Source organism: Schistocerca cancellata, chromosome 7, assembly GCF_023864275.1.
Source record: "Schistocerca cancellata isolate TAMUIC-IGC-003103 chromosome 7, iqSchCanc2.1, whole genome shotgun sequence".
Taxonomy (NCBI): Eukaryota; Metazoa; Arthropoda; class Insecta; order Orthoptera; family Acrididae; genus Schistocerca; species Schistocerca cancellata.
This window is the reverse complement of record NC_064632.1, coordinates 315,619,117-315,641,316: the sequence shown is the minus strand read 5'-3', so window position 1 is coordinate 315,641,316 and position 22,200 is coordinate 315,619,117. Positions and strand designations below refer to the sequence as shown.

At 39.6% G+C, this 22,200-nt stretch overlaps 1 protein-coding gene and 1 non-coding gene across 4 annotated transcripts in view; one reads left to right on the top strand and one right to left on the bottom strand.

The window, feature by feature from the left end:
• LOC126092542 (transport and Golgi organization protein 1 homolog) overlaps nucleotides 1–22,200 on the bottom strand; it is a 158,229-nt gene that overhangs the window by 48,595 nt on the left and 87,434 nt on the right. For all 3 annotated transcript variants that reach the window (XR_007521353.1, XM_049908195.1, XM_049908196.1), the window contains exons 9-11: nucleotides 19,483–19,578; nucleotides 17,460–17,730; nucleotides 13,634–13,772 (exon numbers count right to left, since the gene is read on the bottom strand). Coding sequence is in view for 2 of the 3 variants with exons in the window: in XM_049908195.1 (XP_049764152.1) it covers nucleotides 13,634–13,772; nucleotides 17,460–17,730; nucleotides 19,483–19,578 (506 nt within the window). In the remaining variant the exon portion in view is untranslated. The remainder of the gene's footprint in view (nucleotides 1–13,633; nucleotides 13,773–17,459; nucleotides 17,731–19,482; nucleotides 19,579–22,200) is intronic.
• Trnat-ugu (transfer RNA threonine (anticodon UGU)) lies at nucleotides 12,303–12,376 on the top strand. The gene has a single exon. It is a non-coding gene; the product is annotated as a tRNA-Thr (tRNA).

Here is a 22,200-nt window from a genome sequence, read left to right as displayed (position 1 = left end):
TTTAATATGTTTGATTGTATGTAGAAAGGGCACCGCTATTGTATACTGTCATCCAATAATTGTGGACCATGCCAGTATACAGTAGGCAGGCAGCTGTATTGGAACTTATGCTAGTTTACCTATATGGGTACATTTTATTTTCTTCTGTCTATTTTTAACTGTCCTTTCACTTAAGTAACTTAAGGCAAAGATTACAATGAGGTATGCCCACGGTAATCAAGCCTGTGAAGTTGTTGAGAAAAGATGAAGAACTTTAATTTTCTTATGTTTGTAAAAACATGTCACAGGGTGATCCTCATTACCAACAAACACTGTCTGCCTGTGTCCATTCATGCGAATGGACAGGTTGTTGCTGGTCATTCCCACATAGAATGCGTCACAGTGTAGGCAGGTCAGTTGTTAGATCACGTGGGTGCTTTCACACGTGGCTCTGCCTTTGATCGTGTACACCTTCCGGGTTACAGGACTGGAGTAGGTGGTGGTGGGAGGGTGCATGGGACAGGTTTTACACCGGGGGCGGTTACAAGGGTAGGAGCCAGAGGGTACGGAAGGTGGTCTGGGGATTTCATAGGGATGAACTAAGAGGTTATGAAGGTTAGGTGGACGGCGGAAAGACACTCTTGATGGAGTGGGGAGGATTTCATGAAGGATGGATCTCATTTCAGGGCAGGATTTGAGGAAGTCGTATCCCTGCTGGAGAGCCACATTCAAAGTCTGATCCAGTCCCGGAAAGTATCCTGTCACAAGTGGGGCACTTTTGTGGTTCTTCTGTGGGAGGTTCTGGGTTTGAGAGGATGAGGAAGTGGCTCTGGTTATTTGCTTTTGTACCAGGTCGGGAGGGTAGTTGCGGGATGCGAAAGCTGTTGTCAGGTGGTTGGTGTAATGGTTCAGGGATTCCGGACTGGAGCAGATTCGTTTGCCACGAAGACCTAGGCTGTAGGGAAGGGACCGTTTGATGTGGAATGGGTGGCAGCTGTCATAATGGAGGCTTGTTGGTGGGTTTGATGTGGACGGACGTGTGAAGCTGGCCATTGGACAGGTGGAGGTCAACATCAAGGAAAGTGGCGTGGGATTTGGAGTAGGACCAGGTGAATCTGATGGAACCAAAGGAGTTGAGGTAGGAGAGGAAATTCTGGAGTTCTTCTTCACTGTGAGTCCAGATCATGAAGATGTCATCAATAAATCTGTACCAAACTTTGGGTTGGCAGGCCTGGGTAACCAAGAAGGCTTCCTCTAAGCGACCCATGAATAGGTTGGCGTACGAAGGGGCCATCCTGGTACCCATGGCTGTTCCCTTTAATTGTTGGTATGTCTGGTCTTCAAAAGTGAAGAAGTTGTGGGTCAGGATGAAGCTGGCTAAGGTAATGAGGAAAGAGGTTTTAGGTAGGGTGGCAGGTGATCGGCGTGAAAGGAAGTGCTCCATCGCAGCGAGGCCCTGGACGTGCGGGATATTTGTGTATAAGGAAGTGGCATCAATGGTTACAAGGATGGTTTCTGGGGGTAACGGATTGGGTAAGGATTCCAGGCGTTTGAGAAAGTGGTTGGTGTTTTTGATGAAGGATGGGAGACTGCATGTAATGGGTTGAAGGTGTTGAGCTACGTAGGCAGAGATACGTTCTGTGGGCGCTTGGTAACCAGCTACAATGGGGCGGCCAGGATGATTGGGTTTGTGAATTTTAGGAAGAAGGTAGAAGGTAGGGGTGCGGGGTGTCGGTGGGGTCAGGAGGTTGATGGAGTCAGTCACACGTCCGTCCACATCAAACCCACCAACAAGCAACATGTGTGTGTGTATGCGCGAGTGTATACCCGTCCTTTTTTCCCCCTAAGGTAAGTCTTTCCGCTCCCGGGATTGGAATGACTCCTTACCCTCACCCTTAAAACCCAAATCCTTTCGTCTTTCCCTCTCCTCCCCTCTTTCCTGATGAAGCAACCGTTGGTTGCGAAAGCTTGAATTTTGTGTGTATGTTTGTGTGCCTATCAACCTCCCAGCGCTTTCGTTTGGTAAGTCACATAATCTTTGGTTTTACATATATTTTTCCCATGTGGAATGTTTTCATATATATATTTTCCATGCAATGACACAGCAATATAGCTGATTAATTATTTTAAAGAATAAAGTCAATTCACTGAGTGGAGTTTCAGGAAATTTTATTGAGATGGATTACCAACGAAAATATTTGGAAGGACAATGTTGGACCAGATTGAGAAGGATATGTGTGATCGTTGTGGGGTGTTTGGTATTAAATTGTAATTATTTGAAGTATGATAAATGGTGAAGAGAAACGACTGGGCTGAATTTGTGTAGATTCGGGGAAAGTAGATAAATTCGTAATTATACTCTGTAAAGGTAAAGCTAATTTCGCAGACTGATAGAAGTGCGGACTAGTGATGGATTCTGTGAACAGAAATGAACTTCACGTGAAGTGTTGTGTGTTTCCAGGTACAAAATAAATTATGAATACGTGCTGGTGCAGTGTCATAAAGAGAAACTAGTGATGAGACACAAGAGTGGTTATCTATGCACTAATAAGCAAGGATATACTCATGTTCATCATATTCTAAAACACTTTTGTGTTTCATTGAAGAAAAAGATGAAGTAACGAAAAAGAATTATCACTAGAGTTTACCAAAGGCAACAAGTGTGGATACGGTACTCTGATATTAATAAACAAATGTATAAAGGAGAAAAGAATCCATAACTGCGGTGAAAGATTACCCAAATACTGAGTAATAAAATGTATATTACTTCCAAATCAAACCAGGAGTGTGAGAATGAAGAGTATATGTACTAACCTGTTCTCTCACAGCACTTTCGCATCAGTAATGATTAGCATTGATACTTTTTCCGGGGTATGTTACATGTTCACACATCACTGCCCTGTGAATGGCCCTATGAGGGTATGATCCATCTGTTCTCCTACCTGAGGATCAACCCTGTTCCTGACCATCCCTACCATCCCACAGGCACAAGCAAGAGGGTCATTCTCCACCTCTACACACACCTGTCCTGCAACTTCCATCAGACGTGGCTACCAAGACATCTTCACATTTACCTGACTCCACCAATGCAAGAACACCCTATATAAAGACAATGTCAGATCTGTTACATAAACGTTTAATTAATTTTTGTAAATTACTGAGTGGAACATAAGGTTAAATTAGCCTTGTTCCAGGTTTTCCACAGTTTCCCTCAGGAAACCTTGCCCGAATGGGAAGGCTCTTCTGGGACAGTAGGGTCAACTTTGTTACAGTTTTGGCCCTGTATTGTTTTATAAAGAAAATCCGCACCCAAAAAGAGGGATTGTAATGGATCGTAAATGGTGAAAAACTTTGACTCATGTGCGGCAAATTATTAATGCCGAGAGAAGCATTAACTGCCTGTGAGAATTGGATGTTCCATGCTGTGGACGCATCTCCCTGGAATAAGTAATCAAAGATGTATACTGGAGGACTCTGTGTGAAGTGATTACAGAAACTGGACATGTTTTATGGTGGAGAGATTTTGCTATTGTTGTGCGACACTATTAAGTTCCATTGTGAATGTTTAGTTAGTCGATGGCACAATAAACAAAGTCAAGAAAATAATACGCATTCGAGGTGTGTATTTATCAATTTATAAAAGATTTGACAAACATTCTTCAGATCTCACGAGACGTAGATCGACTGGAGGTGCAATGTGGAATGATGGTGTGAGCCTGCATCTTTTCACGGTCAATATTCTTCAGGAGAATTTCTCAGAAGCAATAAACTTTTCGTTGAAAAAAAAATTTGGACACATCAATCCATATGCATCATACAACAACATAGCACCTAGTTGTACTGAATGATCTTCGTAGCGAAATAAACATTTTAGAGATTTCAAGTGGAGCGGTTCTGACGAGGAGTATCAGTGAGATTGATGCTACAGGACATATATCTAGCTCTCCTGTGGCATTTAAAACCAAAGACTTATATTTTTTATCTTTTAAAAGACTGAAGCTAAAACCTAAATAAAACCACTGGAAATCAGAACTAAAAACACCAAAAATAAATAAGAAGCTGAGAATTTTCTTAAACAAATTTCTTAAATAAATAAATTAATTAAATAAAAATATAATGAAACTGGCTTAGTGGATGAGTATGGTGTATGATTATAAACCCAAGACTAAGGATCCAAACATGCAGTGAGTATAAGTGGATTCACCATTTCTGAAAAATTTGTAGATTAAACCAGTGTCACACTGTTTTTAAGGACTATGTGACTAAGAGATAATGATCTTCTGGTGGAAATCTGCCACAAGAACATACGATCGAAATCTCTTCATGATATTACAGGAGACGATCAAAATGAAGTGTTGTGGGCATCTGTCCCTGAGGGTGGTTTTGCTTATTCTGCACTGTACACTCACATATGCCACTTCTTTGGGCTATTAAATTTTGCCCTATTTTCCCTCCCTCCACCCCCACCCCCTCCCCATCTCCATCACCAAGTACTGATATGGCACCAAGTGGCGGTTATATGACAGGCATTTCCAAAATGACAAGCTGATTTTGATGGTGAAAAGCTTCCTGAATAACCAAAATGCAGACTTCTACAATTTTTGCCAAGTAATCCATTGCTTGGGAGAAATATGTCACACTAAAGAGTTAATATGCAGAGAAGGACTAATACCATCAGCAATTTTTGTGATCAAAGCATATTTTTCTTATTTTGAGTTGATCTTTAAAAAACTATAGCTGACCCTCACACAGCTGCAGGGCTACATTGTTTCAGCCGACTAGACTTTATCAGCACTGCTGCTCAACTAGGTTGAGGGGCCACATTAGGTGGAGTTGGCAAGAGGAGAAAGAAAGTGTGTGGGGGGGGGGGGGGGGGGATGGAAGGTTGTGAGGAAGGATTGCTGATGTTTGGGAGTGAGAGGCAGCAAGCACTGGGGAGAGGAATGTGGTACCAATTAAGCTTGCTCTGGCACACATAGGAGAAATGCATGTGGCACACGACATTAAGGAATGGACTGGAGAGGGGAATAACACAGAGAAAGAGGGAGACTGGCGAGAAGATGACACCAAATTTTACACAGAACCCTCTCTAACTCAACAATACACACATCAAAAAAAGTTTTGCATCACCTTGGTTTCGAGAGTTCCAGAACCTGTACAGAAAATTGGAATGCACACCAACATAAATATCATTCTGCCCTTTTTACTGCTAAAGAGAACCACACATTGCATTTTGTATCACCATACAGTGCCATCTTCGGAGGTGGTGGTCCAGATTGCTGTACACTTCGGTACATCTAAACACAGTAGCATGTCCTCTTCCAGTAGCACGTCCTCTTGCATCGATGCATGCCTGTATTCGTTGTGGCATACTATCCACAAGTTCATCAAGGTACTGTTGGTCCAGATTGTCCCTCTCCTCAATAGTGATTCGGCATAGATCCCTCACAGTGGTTGGTGGATCACGTCGTCCATAAACAGCCCATTTCAATCTATCCCAGGCATATTCAATCATGTCTGGGGAAAATGCTGGCCACTCTAGTTGAGTGATGTCGTTATACTGAAGGAAGTCATTCACAAGATGTGCATGACGGAGGCGCAAATTGTCACCCATGAAGAAGAATGCCTTGTCAATATGTTGCCGATATGGTTGCACTATCAGTCGGAGGATGGCATTCATGTTACGGCACCTTCCACAACCACCAGCAGCATACGTTTGCCACACATAATGCCACCTTCAAACAGCAGGGATCCTCCACCTTTCTGCACTCGCTGGACAGTGTGTCTAAGGTGTTCAGCCTGATCAGGTTGCCTCCAAACACGTCTCTGATGATTGTCTGGTTGAAGGCATATGTGACACTCATCAGTGAAGAGAACATGATGCCAATCCTGAGCAGTCCATTCGGTAAGTTGTTAGGACCATCTGCACCACACTGCATGGTGTCATGGTTGCATAGATGCACCTCGCTATGGATGTCGGGAGTGAAGTTGCGCATCATGCAGCCTATTGCGCACAGTTTGAGTCATAACTCGACATACTGGGCTGCACAAAAAGTATTGTTCAACATGGTGGCGTCGATGTCAGGGTTCCTCCGAGCCATAATCCATAGGTAGTGGCCATCCACTGCAGTAGTACCCCTTGGGCAGCCTGAGCGAGGCATGTCATCGACAGTTCCTCTCTCTCTCTGTATCTCCTTCATGTCCGATCAATGTTGCTTTGGTTCACTCCGAGATGCCTGCACACTTCCCTTGTTGAGAGCCCTTCCTGGCACAAAGTAACAATGCGGATGCAATCTAACCGCGGTATTGACCCTCTAGGCATGGTTGAGCTACAGACAACATGAGCCATGTATCTCCTTCCTAGTGGAATGACTGGAACTGATTACTTGTCGGGCCGCTTCCGTCTAATATGTGCTGCTCATGGAGGGTTGTTTACATCTTTGGGTGGGTTTAGTGATGTCTCTGAACAGTCAAAGGGACTCTGTCTGTGATACAATATCCACAGTCAATGTCTATCTTAAGGTGTTCTGAGAACTGGGGTGATGGAAAACTTGTTTTGGTGTATGTATAAAACTCAGCATTATCACCAGCAATCACAATGGTAGTGACCACACACAAAGGGATTATTTACATGGCATTGCATTTGCCATTGTGTGTAGCTGTTAGCGCACTACTTCCTCATACCTGGCTGCAAGGAAAATGAAGCACCACATGTAGTCAAGTCGGTCTAAGATGGATCCTGATAGCAGACAGCACTGTTGCCAGCTTTCAAATGCAAAGCACAAGCATCTGCAGGTGAAAACAATTGTTGTGTACACAGCACCAGCACTGTTGTGGTATTGCCACAGAGACGTTTACAAAATCATGTTCTATGAGTTGTTGAGGAAGGCATGCATAGTCCCTCACCCAGGCACTGCAACTGTCAGCGATCTTATGGTGACTCGACTATAGACACCAGTGCGTACCTCACATTCAATTTTAAGAAACAACACAAATGTAGCTAATTATTTTTATTCTATTTTTCAATACAGCAGTATACTTAATTATTAATCCTATTCAATAACTTTCTAATCATGTGCCTACAAACCACCCACCCCATGTCATGATCCCTCCTCACCTTCACATAAATTCTAAAATTTAGAGTGTAATAACGTATGGAAACATCTGGTTGAGAATCACAAATTATTTAGGAATAAAGGAGATGACTCACGTAAAGGCAGAAGCAGAAGGGCTGTGTTGTCGACAGGTACACAGTCAAAAGGTACAGTGCTTTACTTTGCTAGCTTTCAGAATGGAATTCCTTTCCCAAGCTGTAGGAGAAGCATGCACACATACACACTCACTCACATGCACATACCTGTCTCACTACCTTCTGCCCACTCAACTGCCACCTCTTTCCTGATCTGTGGTGAGTATACTGGGGTGAGGTGGGGATGCAGTGTGGGATGGGGTGAGGGATGGAGAGAGGACAGGGGCAGAGGTGGGGGGGGGGGGGGTTTGGGAGGAAGCGTCTATCAGTTCATGGGAGAGTGGAGAGCCGTCAGTGGTCTAGCTAGGGGTGCAGGTAGAGGGGGCACGTGGCAGATGGCTGAGCACTTTATTTCACAGACTAGGGTGTGAGATGGCAGCTCACAACTAGCTGACATGTACTGGGCAGGGGTAATGAGAAAGGGGTGGGACGGGACGGGACGTGATTTGTATCCTACTGTTGCCAACCACTCCTTGGCGTGGTGGCTGATGGGAGTAACTATTTTGATAGAAGATGGAAGAATGCACAGCTTCTGAGGAACATTCATTTGTTTCGAGTCGGTATCAACTTTACCGGTTACAGTACTGTGTGCTACAATAAGTAGTACCCTTACTTTAATGTATCCACATCGTTTCGGCGTTAACTTCACCCTGGGATAATGATCGCATACAGAGGATATCCATTTTCCAGTATTTGTAACTTGCTTAAAACAGTAGTTTCCTTTATGGTTCGTATACGCATTGTACAGTGTTGTTTGCTATCTGAGGTTGGCAATGCAACAAGCCAGTTCCTACAACCAAAGTGAGTCAATTCCAGTCGACACAGCTGCTCCGACAACTGCCGTGTGAAGAGTTTGTATTTGTTACTCTGTTTGTGTGTACTGCGTAATGTGTTCATAGTCTTGTGTAAAGTGATCGAAGTCTGTGGTTAGTTGTTTCTTTCACATTGTTGTTTTCTGTCACAGTTTAGGATGGAAAATGCCGGTACTGTCAAGAGAGACAGGAAAACCCTTTCTATGGAAGAAAAAGTCAAAATTTTGGAAAGAGTTGATGCTCACCATGGAACACATGTTGCAGTAGCACAGAGTTTAGGGATACCGGTATCTACATTGAACACTATTGTGAAAAACAGAGAGACTATTTTGGAAAGTGTAAGTAACCGTAGGGGGGGAAAAAAAAAAAAAAAAAAAAAAAGTGGGGGGGGGGGGGGGGGGGGACCAGGTATTCTAAATACACAGAACTGGAAGAAATTACGAAGAACTGGTTTCAGGCAGCATGTGCGGCCAATATTCCAATAAACGGTGTGATGTTGGGAGAAAAGGCGCTGAAAGTCACCAATGTACTTGGAATTGAGGACTTCACAGCATCAAACGTGTGGATAGACAGATTCAAGAAGCAGTACAATGTAGTGTACAATACTGTATGTGGTGAAGAAAACAGTGTGGACATAAGATCTGTTACAGAATGGCAGAGTGGCAGATTACAAGACCTTTTGAAACAGTATAAACAGAAACAGGTCTCTTTTACAGAGTATTGCCAAATAAAATGCTTGCCTTTAAAGGCGAAAACTGACATGGAGGTAAGTAAACACAGCAAAGTTCGCCTGACAGTAATGTTAGGCACGAATGCGGATGGTTCCGAAAAAATTAAACCGTTTGTGATCGGCAATCCCAAAAAACCATGATGTTTTAAAAACATAAAAACACTAGCAATGGACTACAGTGCCAATAAAAAAGCGTGGATGACGTCGGAATTATTCGAGAAACAATTGCATTGTCTTAATGCAAGAAAGAGTACTCCCAACAGAAAAATTCTCCTGTTAGTGGATTGTTGCCCTGCATATCCCAGAAATATTAGCCTATGTAATGTGCAATTAGAGTTTCTGCCACAAACTGCACGAACAAATTACAGCCTTTGGATTTGGGTATCATCCATGCCTTCAAAACACACTATAGGAAGGTGATTGTGCAGAAGGCATTAACTTTGATGGAAGTTGGGAAAAACCCAGTCTCCTTCAATGTGTCAATTTTAGATGCTTTGCATTATATTGTGAAGGCATGGACAGAAGTTACGGCGGCCACCATCTTCAATTGTTCCCGAAAAGCGGGATTCATCAAAGCCGACAACGGAAATGGATCTGACACACCAGACGTGAGTGTTAGTGACAATGGTGAAAAACTTCTTGCATCGTCATGGGAAAAAGCTGCAGCTTCAGAATCCGGTTCATGCTTTCTTACACACTGACAACAACGTTGTCACTGTGGAAAGTGTTTCAGTTGACGATGTTATTGCCTTTCAGACACAAGAAAACGCAGAAAGTGACAGTGATAGTGATGTGTACAGCGAGGTTCCCTCATTTGCAGTTGTTAATGCAACAGTGGAAACAATTAAAAAATATATTTCAGCTGCAGATGTTAATGACAAAGTTTTCCATTGTGTTTATGAACTTGAAAACCACACTGAAAAAATTCACCAGACAAAATTAAAACAACCCACAATTTTGGATTTTTTTGCCAGAAAATAGTAACTACTGTACCCATTTGTTAACGTCGTGTTTATAGACCAGCCAAATTAAAGGTCAGCATAATAAATATAAATGGTGTTTTAATGTTCTGTAAATGTGTGCATAAAATTCTTAAGTGTAGTATAGTTTCCTTCCCTGTAATTTTGGCTGTGGATACAGACCGATCTCTGTCGTAACCCCAATGTCTATGATTTGAAAGTGTCAGTTTGGCTGGGAGCTGACTAAATCAGTGAGTGTGAAATAAAGGCTGCAGAGACAGATTGATCTGTAGTGTAATGCCATATTTAACACACTTTACAATATTTCACGCACCTATATATGCAAAATCAAAAACAGCAAGATAAATAGCTGGTACTGTATACATTTGCTGACATCACTTTCGCAGCAAAGTTACACTAAAAATGATGCAGTTTAGAGAGATCTTTAATGCAGTATACACTTGACATGCACTTTTTATAGGCATCGAATATAAATACTAAAACTGCCAACTGCATCACTTTAGCTTTGCATACACGTAAATCAACATGGTGGCCTGGTGGTTTGCGTTATTTTTAATGTGATTTGTTATGCTAAAGTGTCGGTGAATGTCATGTCACCTGCTAAACATAACACTAAATGATAACATTTAATAAAAAAATTCCCTGATGAGTATTTTTTTGCCTATTATCTACATATATCATACAAAACTACGAAAATGGAAAAGGGGCCCCATACACAACCAGTAAAACTTACAAAAATCATTTCCCACATTCCACATTTTCCCGCAGTTTACGCCTTTTTTTCCCCCAAGTCCCTAGAAAAGTGTAAAAGTGGGGTTTTACTGTGTGTTCTTACACCATGAGCAGTCTATTAAGTCTGTGCCCCAGCCCTGGAGCACAAACTGTAGGGATGTGCCTTTACTGCCAGCACATCTTAGAAGCTTCTTTATATCTATTCTTCCCTTGTGAATGGTATAGGATAGTAATAGGACATTTCAACTCTTATTCCATTCTGTAATCGCTGATCATGATAACTGACGAGTGAAACCTCTGAAGAGCCTCATTAATTTTCTCTTGTTTTCGACTCTTGACCAGCATTCGCGGCTCAATGCCACACTTCCCACAAGTGGGCCATGGCCCATGGGTTGGGAACCGCTGCTCTAATGAATGGTACTATAAATTCTGCTCAAGCAGATATCCCGTTTTGTGAATACCAAAGTATATCAATAGTCAGAGAGATTTAACCCTACTTACAGAGTCTCAACCTCTGCCTAGGATATGCTTCAGTAATGTTGACAATTCAAAGAAAACCACTTGCATCATCTGCCTTTAGGTATGATTTTATTCTGGATCCCATCTCCTGTATTGATGCACACACATGACCACGATGCTTAGAGCGATTCCACAAGAAGCGTTTGCTGACAGTTTTCAACAGCTTAGCTACTGATGTCAGAAGTATGTTGCAGCTAATCGTAATTACTGTGAAGGGCAGTAAAGAAAAGCTATTTTGTTTGTAACTCTTGTTTTTTTTTGTGTGTGTGAGACCATTCATTGAACTTTTCGGATGTCCTTTTACATACATGAACAGTTATAAAGACACTTGTCTTCCTGTCTCTTGTACATCTCATTGACATTTCACTCTTATATGCACCATGTATGCAACTGTAATTAACAAATTTGATGCAATACTCGAAAAACCAGGTTGGAATAGAAGCAGCTAATTGTATAAAAATTACAATGAAATGAAGACCCTTAGCTGCTTACAGGCGTTGACATACGTCAACGGGGACAGACGAAAATGTGTGCCCAGACCGGGACTCGAACCCAGGATCTCCTGCTTACATGGCAGACGCTCTATCCATCTGAGCCACCAAGGACACAGAGGATAGCATGACTGCAGGGATTTATGTCTGGCACGTCTCCCGCGAAACCCACATTCTCATCATATTGTCCCGCACTACATTCCTGCCCATTATACTCATTACTCGCTGCGCGTTGCCGGTTCCCGTAAGAGTTCGGGCACTGATTGTGCATTCGCACAGAAGAAGAAGATGGTCAAGTGGCCGGTGAGCCTTAACTGTGTATTTATTATGTCTGAAAGAACAGATACCATCTTAATAAATATACAGTTAAGGCTTACCGGCCACTTGACCATCTTCTTCTTCCTCGGTGGCTCAGATGGATAAAACGTCTGCCAGGCAAGCAGGAGATCCCGGGTTCGAGTCCCGGTCGGGGCACACATTTTCATCTGTCCCCGTTGACGTATGTCAACGCCTGTAAGCAGCTAAGGGTGTTCATTTCATTGTAATTTCATTCTAACGAGCTGCTTGGTCACCGATGGTATCTGTTCTTTCGGACATGTCTTAATAAATATACAGTTAAGGCTCACTGGCCACTTGACCATCTTATTCTTCTGGGCGAATGCACAAACAGTGCCCGAACTCTTACGAGAATCGGCAACGCGCCGCGAGTAATGAGTATAATGGGCGGGGGCACTACGAATGTAGTTGAGAATGTGGGTTTCGCGGGAGGCGTGCCAGAGATAAATCACTGCAGTCGCACTATCCTTTGTGTCCTTGGTGGCTCAGATGGATAGAGCGTCTGCCATGTAAGCAGGAGATCCCGGGTTCGAGTCCCGGTCGAGGCGCACATTTTCATCTGTCCTCGTTGACGTATGTCAACGCCTGTAAGCAGCTAAGGGTGTTCATTTGATTGTAATTTCATTCTAACGAGCTGCTTGGTCACCAATGGTATCTGTTCTTTCGGACATGTCCGAAAGAACAGATACCATCTTAATAAATAATTGTATAAAGATGTTGATCAAATAGTGGAGCTATGTTACAAGTATGATGCAGAGACTAAGCAACAGTCAGTGGTGTGGAACTCACTGTTTTCCTGGTCTTCCAAGAACAGTCAGCTGCCAAAATTCAAGATTATGAAACATTATTATCTTTTTCAACATCAAGGGCTTGATACATCATCATGAATTTCTACTCAAGGGAGGTGGGAAAAATGATGAACACCATACCACTGATAGTCACTTGCTCTCCAGATCATACTGTAGCACCAGGTCTCATCTCCTGTAATGATGTTGATAACCAACAATGTATGACCACAATGCCTCGAGCAATTCCACAGGAATCAATTGCTGACAATTTTCAATAGCTTTACAACCAATGTCAGAAGTGTGTTGTTGCTAACAAAGGTCAGCAAAGTTATTTTGTTTGTGACTATTGTTTCCTTTATTTTCTGAGATCATCCACCTAACTTTACAGATTCACTTTGTATTCCAAGCAAATGAAATTATACATCGAACTCCAAATATTCAGGTGTGACTTATCTAGCTTGCAGATTATTCAAACATAGTTTGCCTACTTTTGAGAAATAATAAAAAATGTACCCTGAAGTATTCTGTTATAATTAGCATATTCCATTAAGAACACAACTTTCTGGTTGTGAAGACATAGGTGATGAAAACATCGGTGGGCAGTTAAATAGAGATGTCTATGAACTGGGATTTGAGCACCTAAGTGATGTGGATATAGTGAAAAATATGTATTCAGTAGACAAAGAGAATAAAGACAGGCAACCAAAATACCCATTACCACCAACCATGAAAATTATTTCCCCAAAGCGAACTGAAAGGAAGAGATACAAAATATGATGTTTTATGTGTAATTTTGTAAATAATTTGTCAGTTTCTGGACAGCAATGTGTAACTAATGCAATGAGCTGTCAAATGTGACACACAGCATGTACTGTAAATACATTAAATAGCAGCATGATACTCTGCATATTATCCAGGACTTTCAAATCTCATATAAATGGAGCCCTGAAAGAAACTGATAAATTTTCACGTGTATCACTTTTTCTTTGCAGATCTGCTATATATGTGTATACTCACCTTTGTAACTGAGTTTCTTTCTCTTTGAAATAATTTGACAGTACTTCTAAACGTGTCTGTGCTTCTAATTTATCTTTTTCAGCTTCCTCATACTTTGATTGCAAAGTTTTTACTTCCTCTTTAATGACTCTCACGTGATCTGAATGTAAAAAGACACCATAAAAAGTAACAATTAATACAATTAAGAAATCTGATTAACATGAAAAAAATGCAATTTATCATTTTAAAGACAGTTTTATCCAAAAGGTCTGGTTCAATAATGTGACAAAAACATAGCTACTAAACAGCTGCTGACAATAAGTGAAGAGAAATGCCTCAAGATTCTGTCTTTGTACAGTTCAAATAAATTTAGTAGTATTGTTTATGGAAGCTGGTGACCACACAACACCCTTTTGCATGACATAATTTGGGACAACAGACATAGTGACAGGGAAGGGTCCATTTTGGAGAAAGCTTGACACACAACTATTGTCAAAGAATTGTTTTCAAGTCAAGTGCAAGTTTGCTTTCAGCAGATGATGTGCTCCAAGAGCAGTTATGGTCTGCAAGAATAATAAAATAAATAATCCACAAAAGTTAGCAATTAAGGGGTACATGTGTTGCATTTCATTGTGAAGTACATTCTGAGGTAGTAACTGTTCTGTCAACTATATATTTGCAGCAAATAAATTTAAAATGTCTGAAATTCCACAAATGAAATGCAGTATCTTTATAAGATTCTCTGACAATTTAGTGGTCAAACAAATTTCACTGCAATCATAATACTTTAAGAATCAAAGCTATCACAATCTATGTTGCAGTTACTTTTTAGTACACATAAATGTTCAAAGCAGAGGTCATTTTCTGGTAACACATGAAGTTAGTGACTTTCTAGCTTACTCAATGGTATCTTCTGCATTACAAGACACTTGTTTTGAATAGTTCAGTACAATCATAATTCAAAAGAGTGCAATTATCCATCACAAAACAGAGTCCACCTCTAGAGTGCATATTGCTGTGAAAAAAGCCATTTTTTGACTTTGTCTCCCAATCTCTTCAAAGTTACGTTGGAATACGCCACTAATTTTAGTCTGTAAATAGCAATTCATTCCTTGCTCACAAAGTCATTCGGCAATCAGTGTTTCCATAAACTTAATGCCAAAACGGAAAACAAACCTGCCAATTCTCACTGCCAACAACTGAGGTTACTACAATCACCAACATGTGACACAGGAATTAAGCCCAAAGTGTCTTACACAGTATTCGTAACTTAAGAGATTTTTATGGCTGGTATACATAATGAATTTTCTGACTTGTCAATATCAACAGTTCTACAAGCTGGTGGATGAAAAATTGTCAAAAACTAATGCTAACTGTATTCAAATAGCTCCAAGATTAAGGAGCAAACTTCTATTATCAATAGTCAACACTTTACTGAAAATATCAGACTATTGTTTGAAAACTAATGGGTGATTATTTTCAATTACATTGTTGTGTACCAGCATATGATTCAATAGCAGTCTATTACCACTGGAACTGGCCATAGATGCACTATCTCTTACATTAACTTCCTCACTGTGTTTGTCAATACTATAGCACACACAACAAATGAACAATGCAGTGTGATATACAATCTAATGAACGTAGGTAATTCAGAGCATTGTATCACACAAAATTTTTTGTATCTCAATGAATGACAAAAGATTTAAAAATGTTTAAATAACATTACATAACACAAACTGATAATGCTTTGTCAACATTTTTCAATGTGGTTTCTCAGTCAATAATATCATTACTGTTCTTCTTTTAGATGAAGCACACCAAACAACTGCAATTAACTACTACATACAACATTATTTTTCAGGTGTTTAGGCAGTTGAAAAACCTGAAAAAATTATTCTGTGGGTAGCCATTGTTTACTGGCCATGAATGCACAATCAATTTGATAAAATTCAATTTGGATGAATTGAAAACTATTTATTTCATACCTCATTTATCCGAATATAAGATGAGGTCTTTTCTCCAAATTCATCATTCTAAAAAATACGGGGTCATCTTATATTTGCAGAATAAACTATTGCTGCTGAGGTCAATGTTTCTACATTGTTAATAGATTAATACAGGAGTTTCCTTACATTTACAGATGAATCATTGGCTACTGAGGTTTCTTACAAATTTATTTTGAAGAATTCCATAGGGTAGGGATTAGTAAAAAATGCTTTCATTTGAATAGGCTCGACATTTCCTGATATGCTGAAGCACTTTAAACATTATAGATCTTGCTGAAACAATCAAGTGACATTTGATTCATGCACTAGTACAAGGGAAACACAAGAAACTACAAACTAGCCACTACAAAAACCTAACACCCTACTTAAAATTTGGTAATTTTATGAAAAACAGCTGGAAACAACATTAAATTCTATCAGCTTATAAAATTTTGTTGTCTTTGGACATGTTTGCAATAAAAGTTCTTGTACATGCATTCATACAGTACACAAATGAGTTGCAAATGAGAAATTTGGTCACTGTTCATGTATCAGAATGCAGGAGAGGAAGTCACCAGCTTCTAATCAGCTTTAGAACAAGATGATGAGATCAAGATGAAATGGGAAAGAACATTAATCCAGAATTGAATGTCTAACAAAGTGAAGAAATCACATTAAACTGACTGCAATTGTTATCTCAGAATAAATTACAGCGGAAAAACAGTTCACTGGATCACAGGCCAAGTGTAAGTTCAAGAACTGGACTGAATCCTGATTGCAACCCTTTATTTATGATTTAGTTATTATTTTTACATATGATCTGTACCCTAGAAATTATTGCCATCCATGATTCACTATCCCTCAAGCACAACCTACAGAAGTGTTGCAGGGGGAACACTGACACCAGCTTGGCTGAGAGTGCGGGAAGGGGAGTTGAGAGAGGGAGGCAAATTTCATTGTGCTGCCAACCACGGGAATCAATACTTTGTACTTTGGCTTTATATGAACATCTACCATGTTTGCACTGCAGTTTGCCTGAATCCCTTTGTGTTCGGAATCAAACTGACTTTAAAATTGGGTAAATATTCAACAACACACACATTTCTGCAGGAGATGCTAAAAGCCTACAATGGAGCCAGTGGCATAATTACATATTTTGTGCAGCAATGTTGGCACTCACCTTCAGGAGTGAGGAATGATAGGGCGGGTGTGTGTCAGCTACTGTTTCTACATGGCCAATGAGACAGACAATATGCTTGGAAGCAAGAGACATTATAATATTCTCAAGTCAGTATAGAAGTGAAATTTGCTGTGTGTTCAGAAAATAAACCAGCTATATTCTCAGGTCCCACCATAATCACAACCTCGGAAATTGACACATATTCGGAAGAAGCAGATTTTTATTTGTGACACTGAAGACATACATTTTACAGCTCTCCTATTAGGACGATTATAATGATGATTAAAAATTGTGATACCACAAATGACTTGCTAAGCAAACAAAAAAGGCAGTGGGAACTAAAACTGAATGTTAACAATTTCTTTTGTTTACCTTATTTCCCATTGTATTATTAAAATGCAGACAATTAGAAAATGTGTAAGTTTAGAATATGTGTAATGATAACTTTTCAGGCAGTCAATAAAAGTTTATAACTTTGATTAGACAGAATATGTTACAATACGAATTTTTCTCAAGAGTCCTCTTTTTGGATGGAGGGGGGAGGGGGGGGGGGTAAGGAAGGCCATCTTATATTTAGGGTTACCTTATGCTAGAGTAATTACAGTACATAAGACTACAGAAAGACAAAGGTGTTAGCTTAAAGGTAAGTCATGAGCCTGGCCAACAAAGAGCAATTCACCTTCAAGCAATTTCCTAGCCACTTCTTCATCATGGAGACGATCCTTCAGACTGTCACGATCCATTGAGACAAGTGCAAGTTCGGCACGAGCATGGCCTACATCCAGTAATGTATCCAGCTGCTCTGAACCTTGTCCCTCTTCAAAAGCTTTTAACTGGCGGAGACAGTCTTGCAGTACTGTCAATTCACTGTCACGCATTGCAACAGTTTCCCGGGACTCTTCCAGCTCATTTGTTAATCGACTAATCTCCGAGCGCGTACTCTCAGTTATCTGTCTCAAAACAGTTGAATAAGTTAGACTGTGACAGATTCCTTTATAGGTACATAAATATTTGTCATACAGTATTTGTCTCCACAATAATACACAATTTAAAAATATAATTACTATAAAAATTAATTTTAAATTTTTACTATACCAGGAAGGCCACTTCAACACTTGCCTAACCAAAGAATTTTAATTGAGAAAAGAAAACGCAATGGATGTATCAATAATTACTCGAGTTTCTACACTCAGCAGCTTTTTTTATGCTTATGAAGTAATGTTAATATTTTCTTTTTCACAAGTGTATTTATTGTGTGCAAATCGGCTATATTCCACTGGCAATGGTAAATATTCTACTGTTCCATCAATAATATTCAGAAAGCTTTGGCAAACATTTCACAAATATACTCAGCCAGCATGACTAAAGTGTTATCCTAAACAATGCTTTATCAACAACATACTTAAAAGGAAAACATAAGAGTTTTAAGTCATGTTGACATCACAGTCTTCAGGAAGAGATCACTGTACCAACTCGGATTTGACAAGTAAGCAAGTTTTAACTGGTGATGTCATTACTGAAGGAGCTATCACAACATTTGACAGAAATGCTTTATGAAACCACAGAAAACTTCAATGATGACTGTCGGACAAGGATCTGAACTTATGCTTTCCAAGTAGCAGCTAGTTCCTTTTTACATAAGCAGCTTGTTCTGGCAGCATTTAAAAAATCTGTATGCTGGTAAGCTGTTGTAAATGAAATGCAAATAGAGAAATTGTGAACAATGTTTTTATGAAATTATTAACTGGTGTTCTTGGTGGGAAACTCAAAAAGACAAGATTTATTCAGTTCTATGCTGTGAAAGATACAGGGCCACCAAGAAAAATAAAATTCATAATGGAATGCCCAAAATTTGTGGAGCAGCATATTGAGAAGAATTTAAACAGTAAAAACTGAATACCTCTATAGTTTTACTATAGAAGTTATCAGTGCTCTACAGCTTTTCAAACAATGATGGCCCACAATGTAATATTTTGTGACAACTCATCACTTTATAAAAAGCTTTTCTTGGAGAGGAGAAAGTAAACTGTATTAGGTGAGACATCTTTCAAGAACACCCCAAAGAGGTATGTGTTTTGTAAGGGACCTATAGAGTTCTCAAGGTGAGATTACAGTTACCTAAATATGGAAAATCCTTTTACTAATTAAATTACAGGGAGCAAAGGAATAAAAGCAAGGTGCCAAACTTACTTCGCACAATGTGTAGAAATCACAAGTACTTTTGTCAAAAACTAAATTGATGTGTCAATTGGTACTCTTCATTAATTTGTGACTATGTCTAGCAGACCAGAGTGCAGCCTCCAGCTTTCACTAACAAACTGTCTGCTATTGGTCTTGTGAGGTAGCTTAAATAATGAATGCATACACAGAATGGTATTCAAATTCTTTCCCTGGCCAATTTAATTTAACTTCTCCTAAGTTTTACAGGTTCTTATCTGCAGATTGTAGAATGTTCCTTCAACAAAGCCATTTCAACTTCTCCCATTCATGGCTGTCCATCTGCACCTAGATATGAATGGCATGTTAAAAAGTGATCCTAATCAAAACTATGAAGATCGGCATGGTCCTGATGTGGTACAGAAGTCAACGTGTTAAAATTAATACATTTCAATACTGATAACATGTGTACAACATGATAACAAGCAATATACATTAAGACCATCATATATGGTTGACTGGCTCAAATTGCTGTAATAAGGTACCTGAGATAGTTGTTGCTGAAGGGCTCTTATCTTTTCTTCCATTTCTGACATCAGGTCAATTTTTTCCTTCTGAATTTTGAGAAGCGAATCTGTTGTCTAAAAAAAGAAAATTATAAATGTTTATATTTACAACAGCACTCAATGTGAAATAACTTATATTTAAGGTAGACTGCAATACTTGAAAATTTTTGAACAATTATTTTGTTCTTGTATTAATCAATAAGGATAGCTTCTGTGTACCGTATTTACTCGAATCTAAGCCGCACTTTTTTTCCGGTTTTCGTAATCCAAAAAATCGCCTGCGGCTTAGAATCGAGTGCAAAGGAAGCGGAAGTTGTGAAAAATGTTGGTATGTGCCGCCACAACTAACTTCTGCCGTCGAATATATGTAGCGCTACGCAGGCATGCTTTGTAGGCACAAAGATAAATACTGGCGCCAAAACCTCTGCGTCAGTAAATAAATAAAAAAAAAAAAAAGTGGGAAACGAGCTTTTTTTCTCCGCCGCGAGTTTCGACCACTGCATTTTCATACATAATCCAACGAAATAAATACAAATTCCGTATTGTTCATCTTCGAATGTAGCACAATTTCAGTGTACTACGAAAAACTGACTGGCAAGACTGTTTGGGATGTTTGTCAATATGGCCAACTCTACGTTCTGAATTTTTTCCTATCTGTGAGAAGAGATGGTTGCTAACAGGAACCTGATGAAATTTGAATCATATACAGTATTCTCTTCACCATAAGAATAATACGAATATAAACATTTTGCCATGTATTCTTTCGTGTTTGCTGCTATCTCATTTAAATCCTGTCTGCCTAATAAACTACGAAACTAGAGTGAGACAACAGCAAACGCGGAAGAATATACGTATCGTGTCATGTTTATATTCGTATTATTCTTATGCCTAATAGTGATACAGTCAGAAATGAAGCACGGCAAGTGACTTGATTTTTAAATCTAAGATGACTAATTTCTGTGCAGAATTTGATGTATTAAAGAAGCGGCCGCAAAGATTTTAAAACGGAGAAAAATTTTCGCCTAACTCTCGTTCAGAACATGTTCTATCATACGCAGTCTATTATTTGATTCTTGTTGATCATTATCAAAGAAAGCAGCAGTGTAAGTAACAACAAATAGCAGTCTCTTGCCATTGTTTCGCTAATGAGACGATTTCTCCTTTTTTTTATTTATTTATTTATTTTTTTTTTTATTGTACGCGGCGGTAGTGCGCACAAAAGCAAGCCATGCCGCGAGCCGTGACAGGCCGTAAACACGCACTATCAGAATGTGACAAACAATGCATGACACAATGCAGTAATGCATTTTCAGCTTAGAGTGATGCAAACACCTATAACAAAGAAAACGGCACTTATCAGATCAAAGCAAAATAAGCAATCGACTCAAACCAGACGAAGCACGTGAAAAAGGAAGGGTACCCGTATAAATACGGACGGAGCGCCTGACGCATAGCAATGGCTAAGTGGTAAAGCTTAACTGCTAAGCTTACGACTCTAACCCAACTACTGTAGCTGTATCGTCATTCATTCGACCTAAATAGTGTCTCATATTACAATGGACCAACTTTGTTTCGATTTGGAGGTGCGGCTTAAAACTTTTCTCTCCTGTTGAATTTCGAGTCTCAAATTTCAGGTGCGGCTTAGATTCGGGAATTTTTTTTTCCTTTATTTAGAGTCTCATTTTTCAGGTGCGGCTTAGATTCGAGTAAATACGGTATTTACATTGGGCTTTATGTATTGATTGGTGTATCAATGATGCCAAGAACTAACGGAAGATAATTTCAAAGAATACTTAACTGTTATTTTTAATAGTAATGAAAAATAAATCCAAATTGTTAAAAAACTGGGGGGGGGGGGGAGGAGAGAGAGAGAGAGAGAGAGAGAGAGAGAGAGAGAGAGAGAGAGAATGCTGGAGTCGATGCTCTATATTTCTGTGGGAGAAGCACTTATTACTGATATCTAATACGCTGTATTGTAAGCACAAACTGACAATATCATTTTACACATGTGTGGTGTGGAGTTAATGAAATTTTTAATAAATTCACCTTTCATCAAAAAAAGTAATCTTCAGTTCTGGAATAGTTATGATAGCTGGGATAGCTGCAACTGCCTCGTAAGTGAAAACCGCAAGTGACCAATAAGGCTCAAGTCAAGGCAGCAAGATGGCCACTGTGTTCAAGAATTTACCCCACATTCTAATTGGGCATTGACCATCTGAACTAAATAGAGATGAAAACTGTCTAGGAAATTGTCATTGATGGCATCAGCAAAGGACAGAAAAATGTATCTTTGACAAAACACTGAATAGTTTCAGACAATGTGGAGATACATATATCAATCAATGTCAGTTCCTGTCTGCACCATAAAAGGAAGAAAGATTGGTATTTAACATCCCATCCAAAAGGTTTAAAGCCCCCTTGAAAATGAGGTCATTATAGACAGAATGAGCACTAAAAATAGCGAAGGATGGGGAAGGAAATAAGTCTGTGGCCATTTCACTGCACTCCCAAAACTCAACAGTTAGGTTTTATTTTTTTGTTGAAACCTTTTTATGCACATTATACTAAACTGTAATGAAAAATGAAAATGAAAGCAAGGCTGATTAATATTAGTCAGTTTTGTGTTGTTGTTAGACAGATAAGAATGTTTGTTCATGATTTCTGTGAAGTTTTATTTGTGTGGACTTTGGATATATA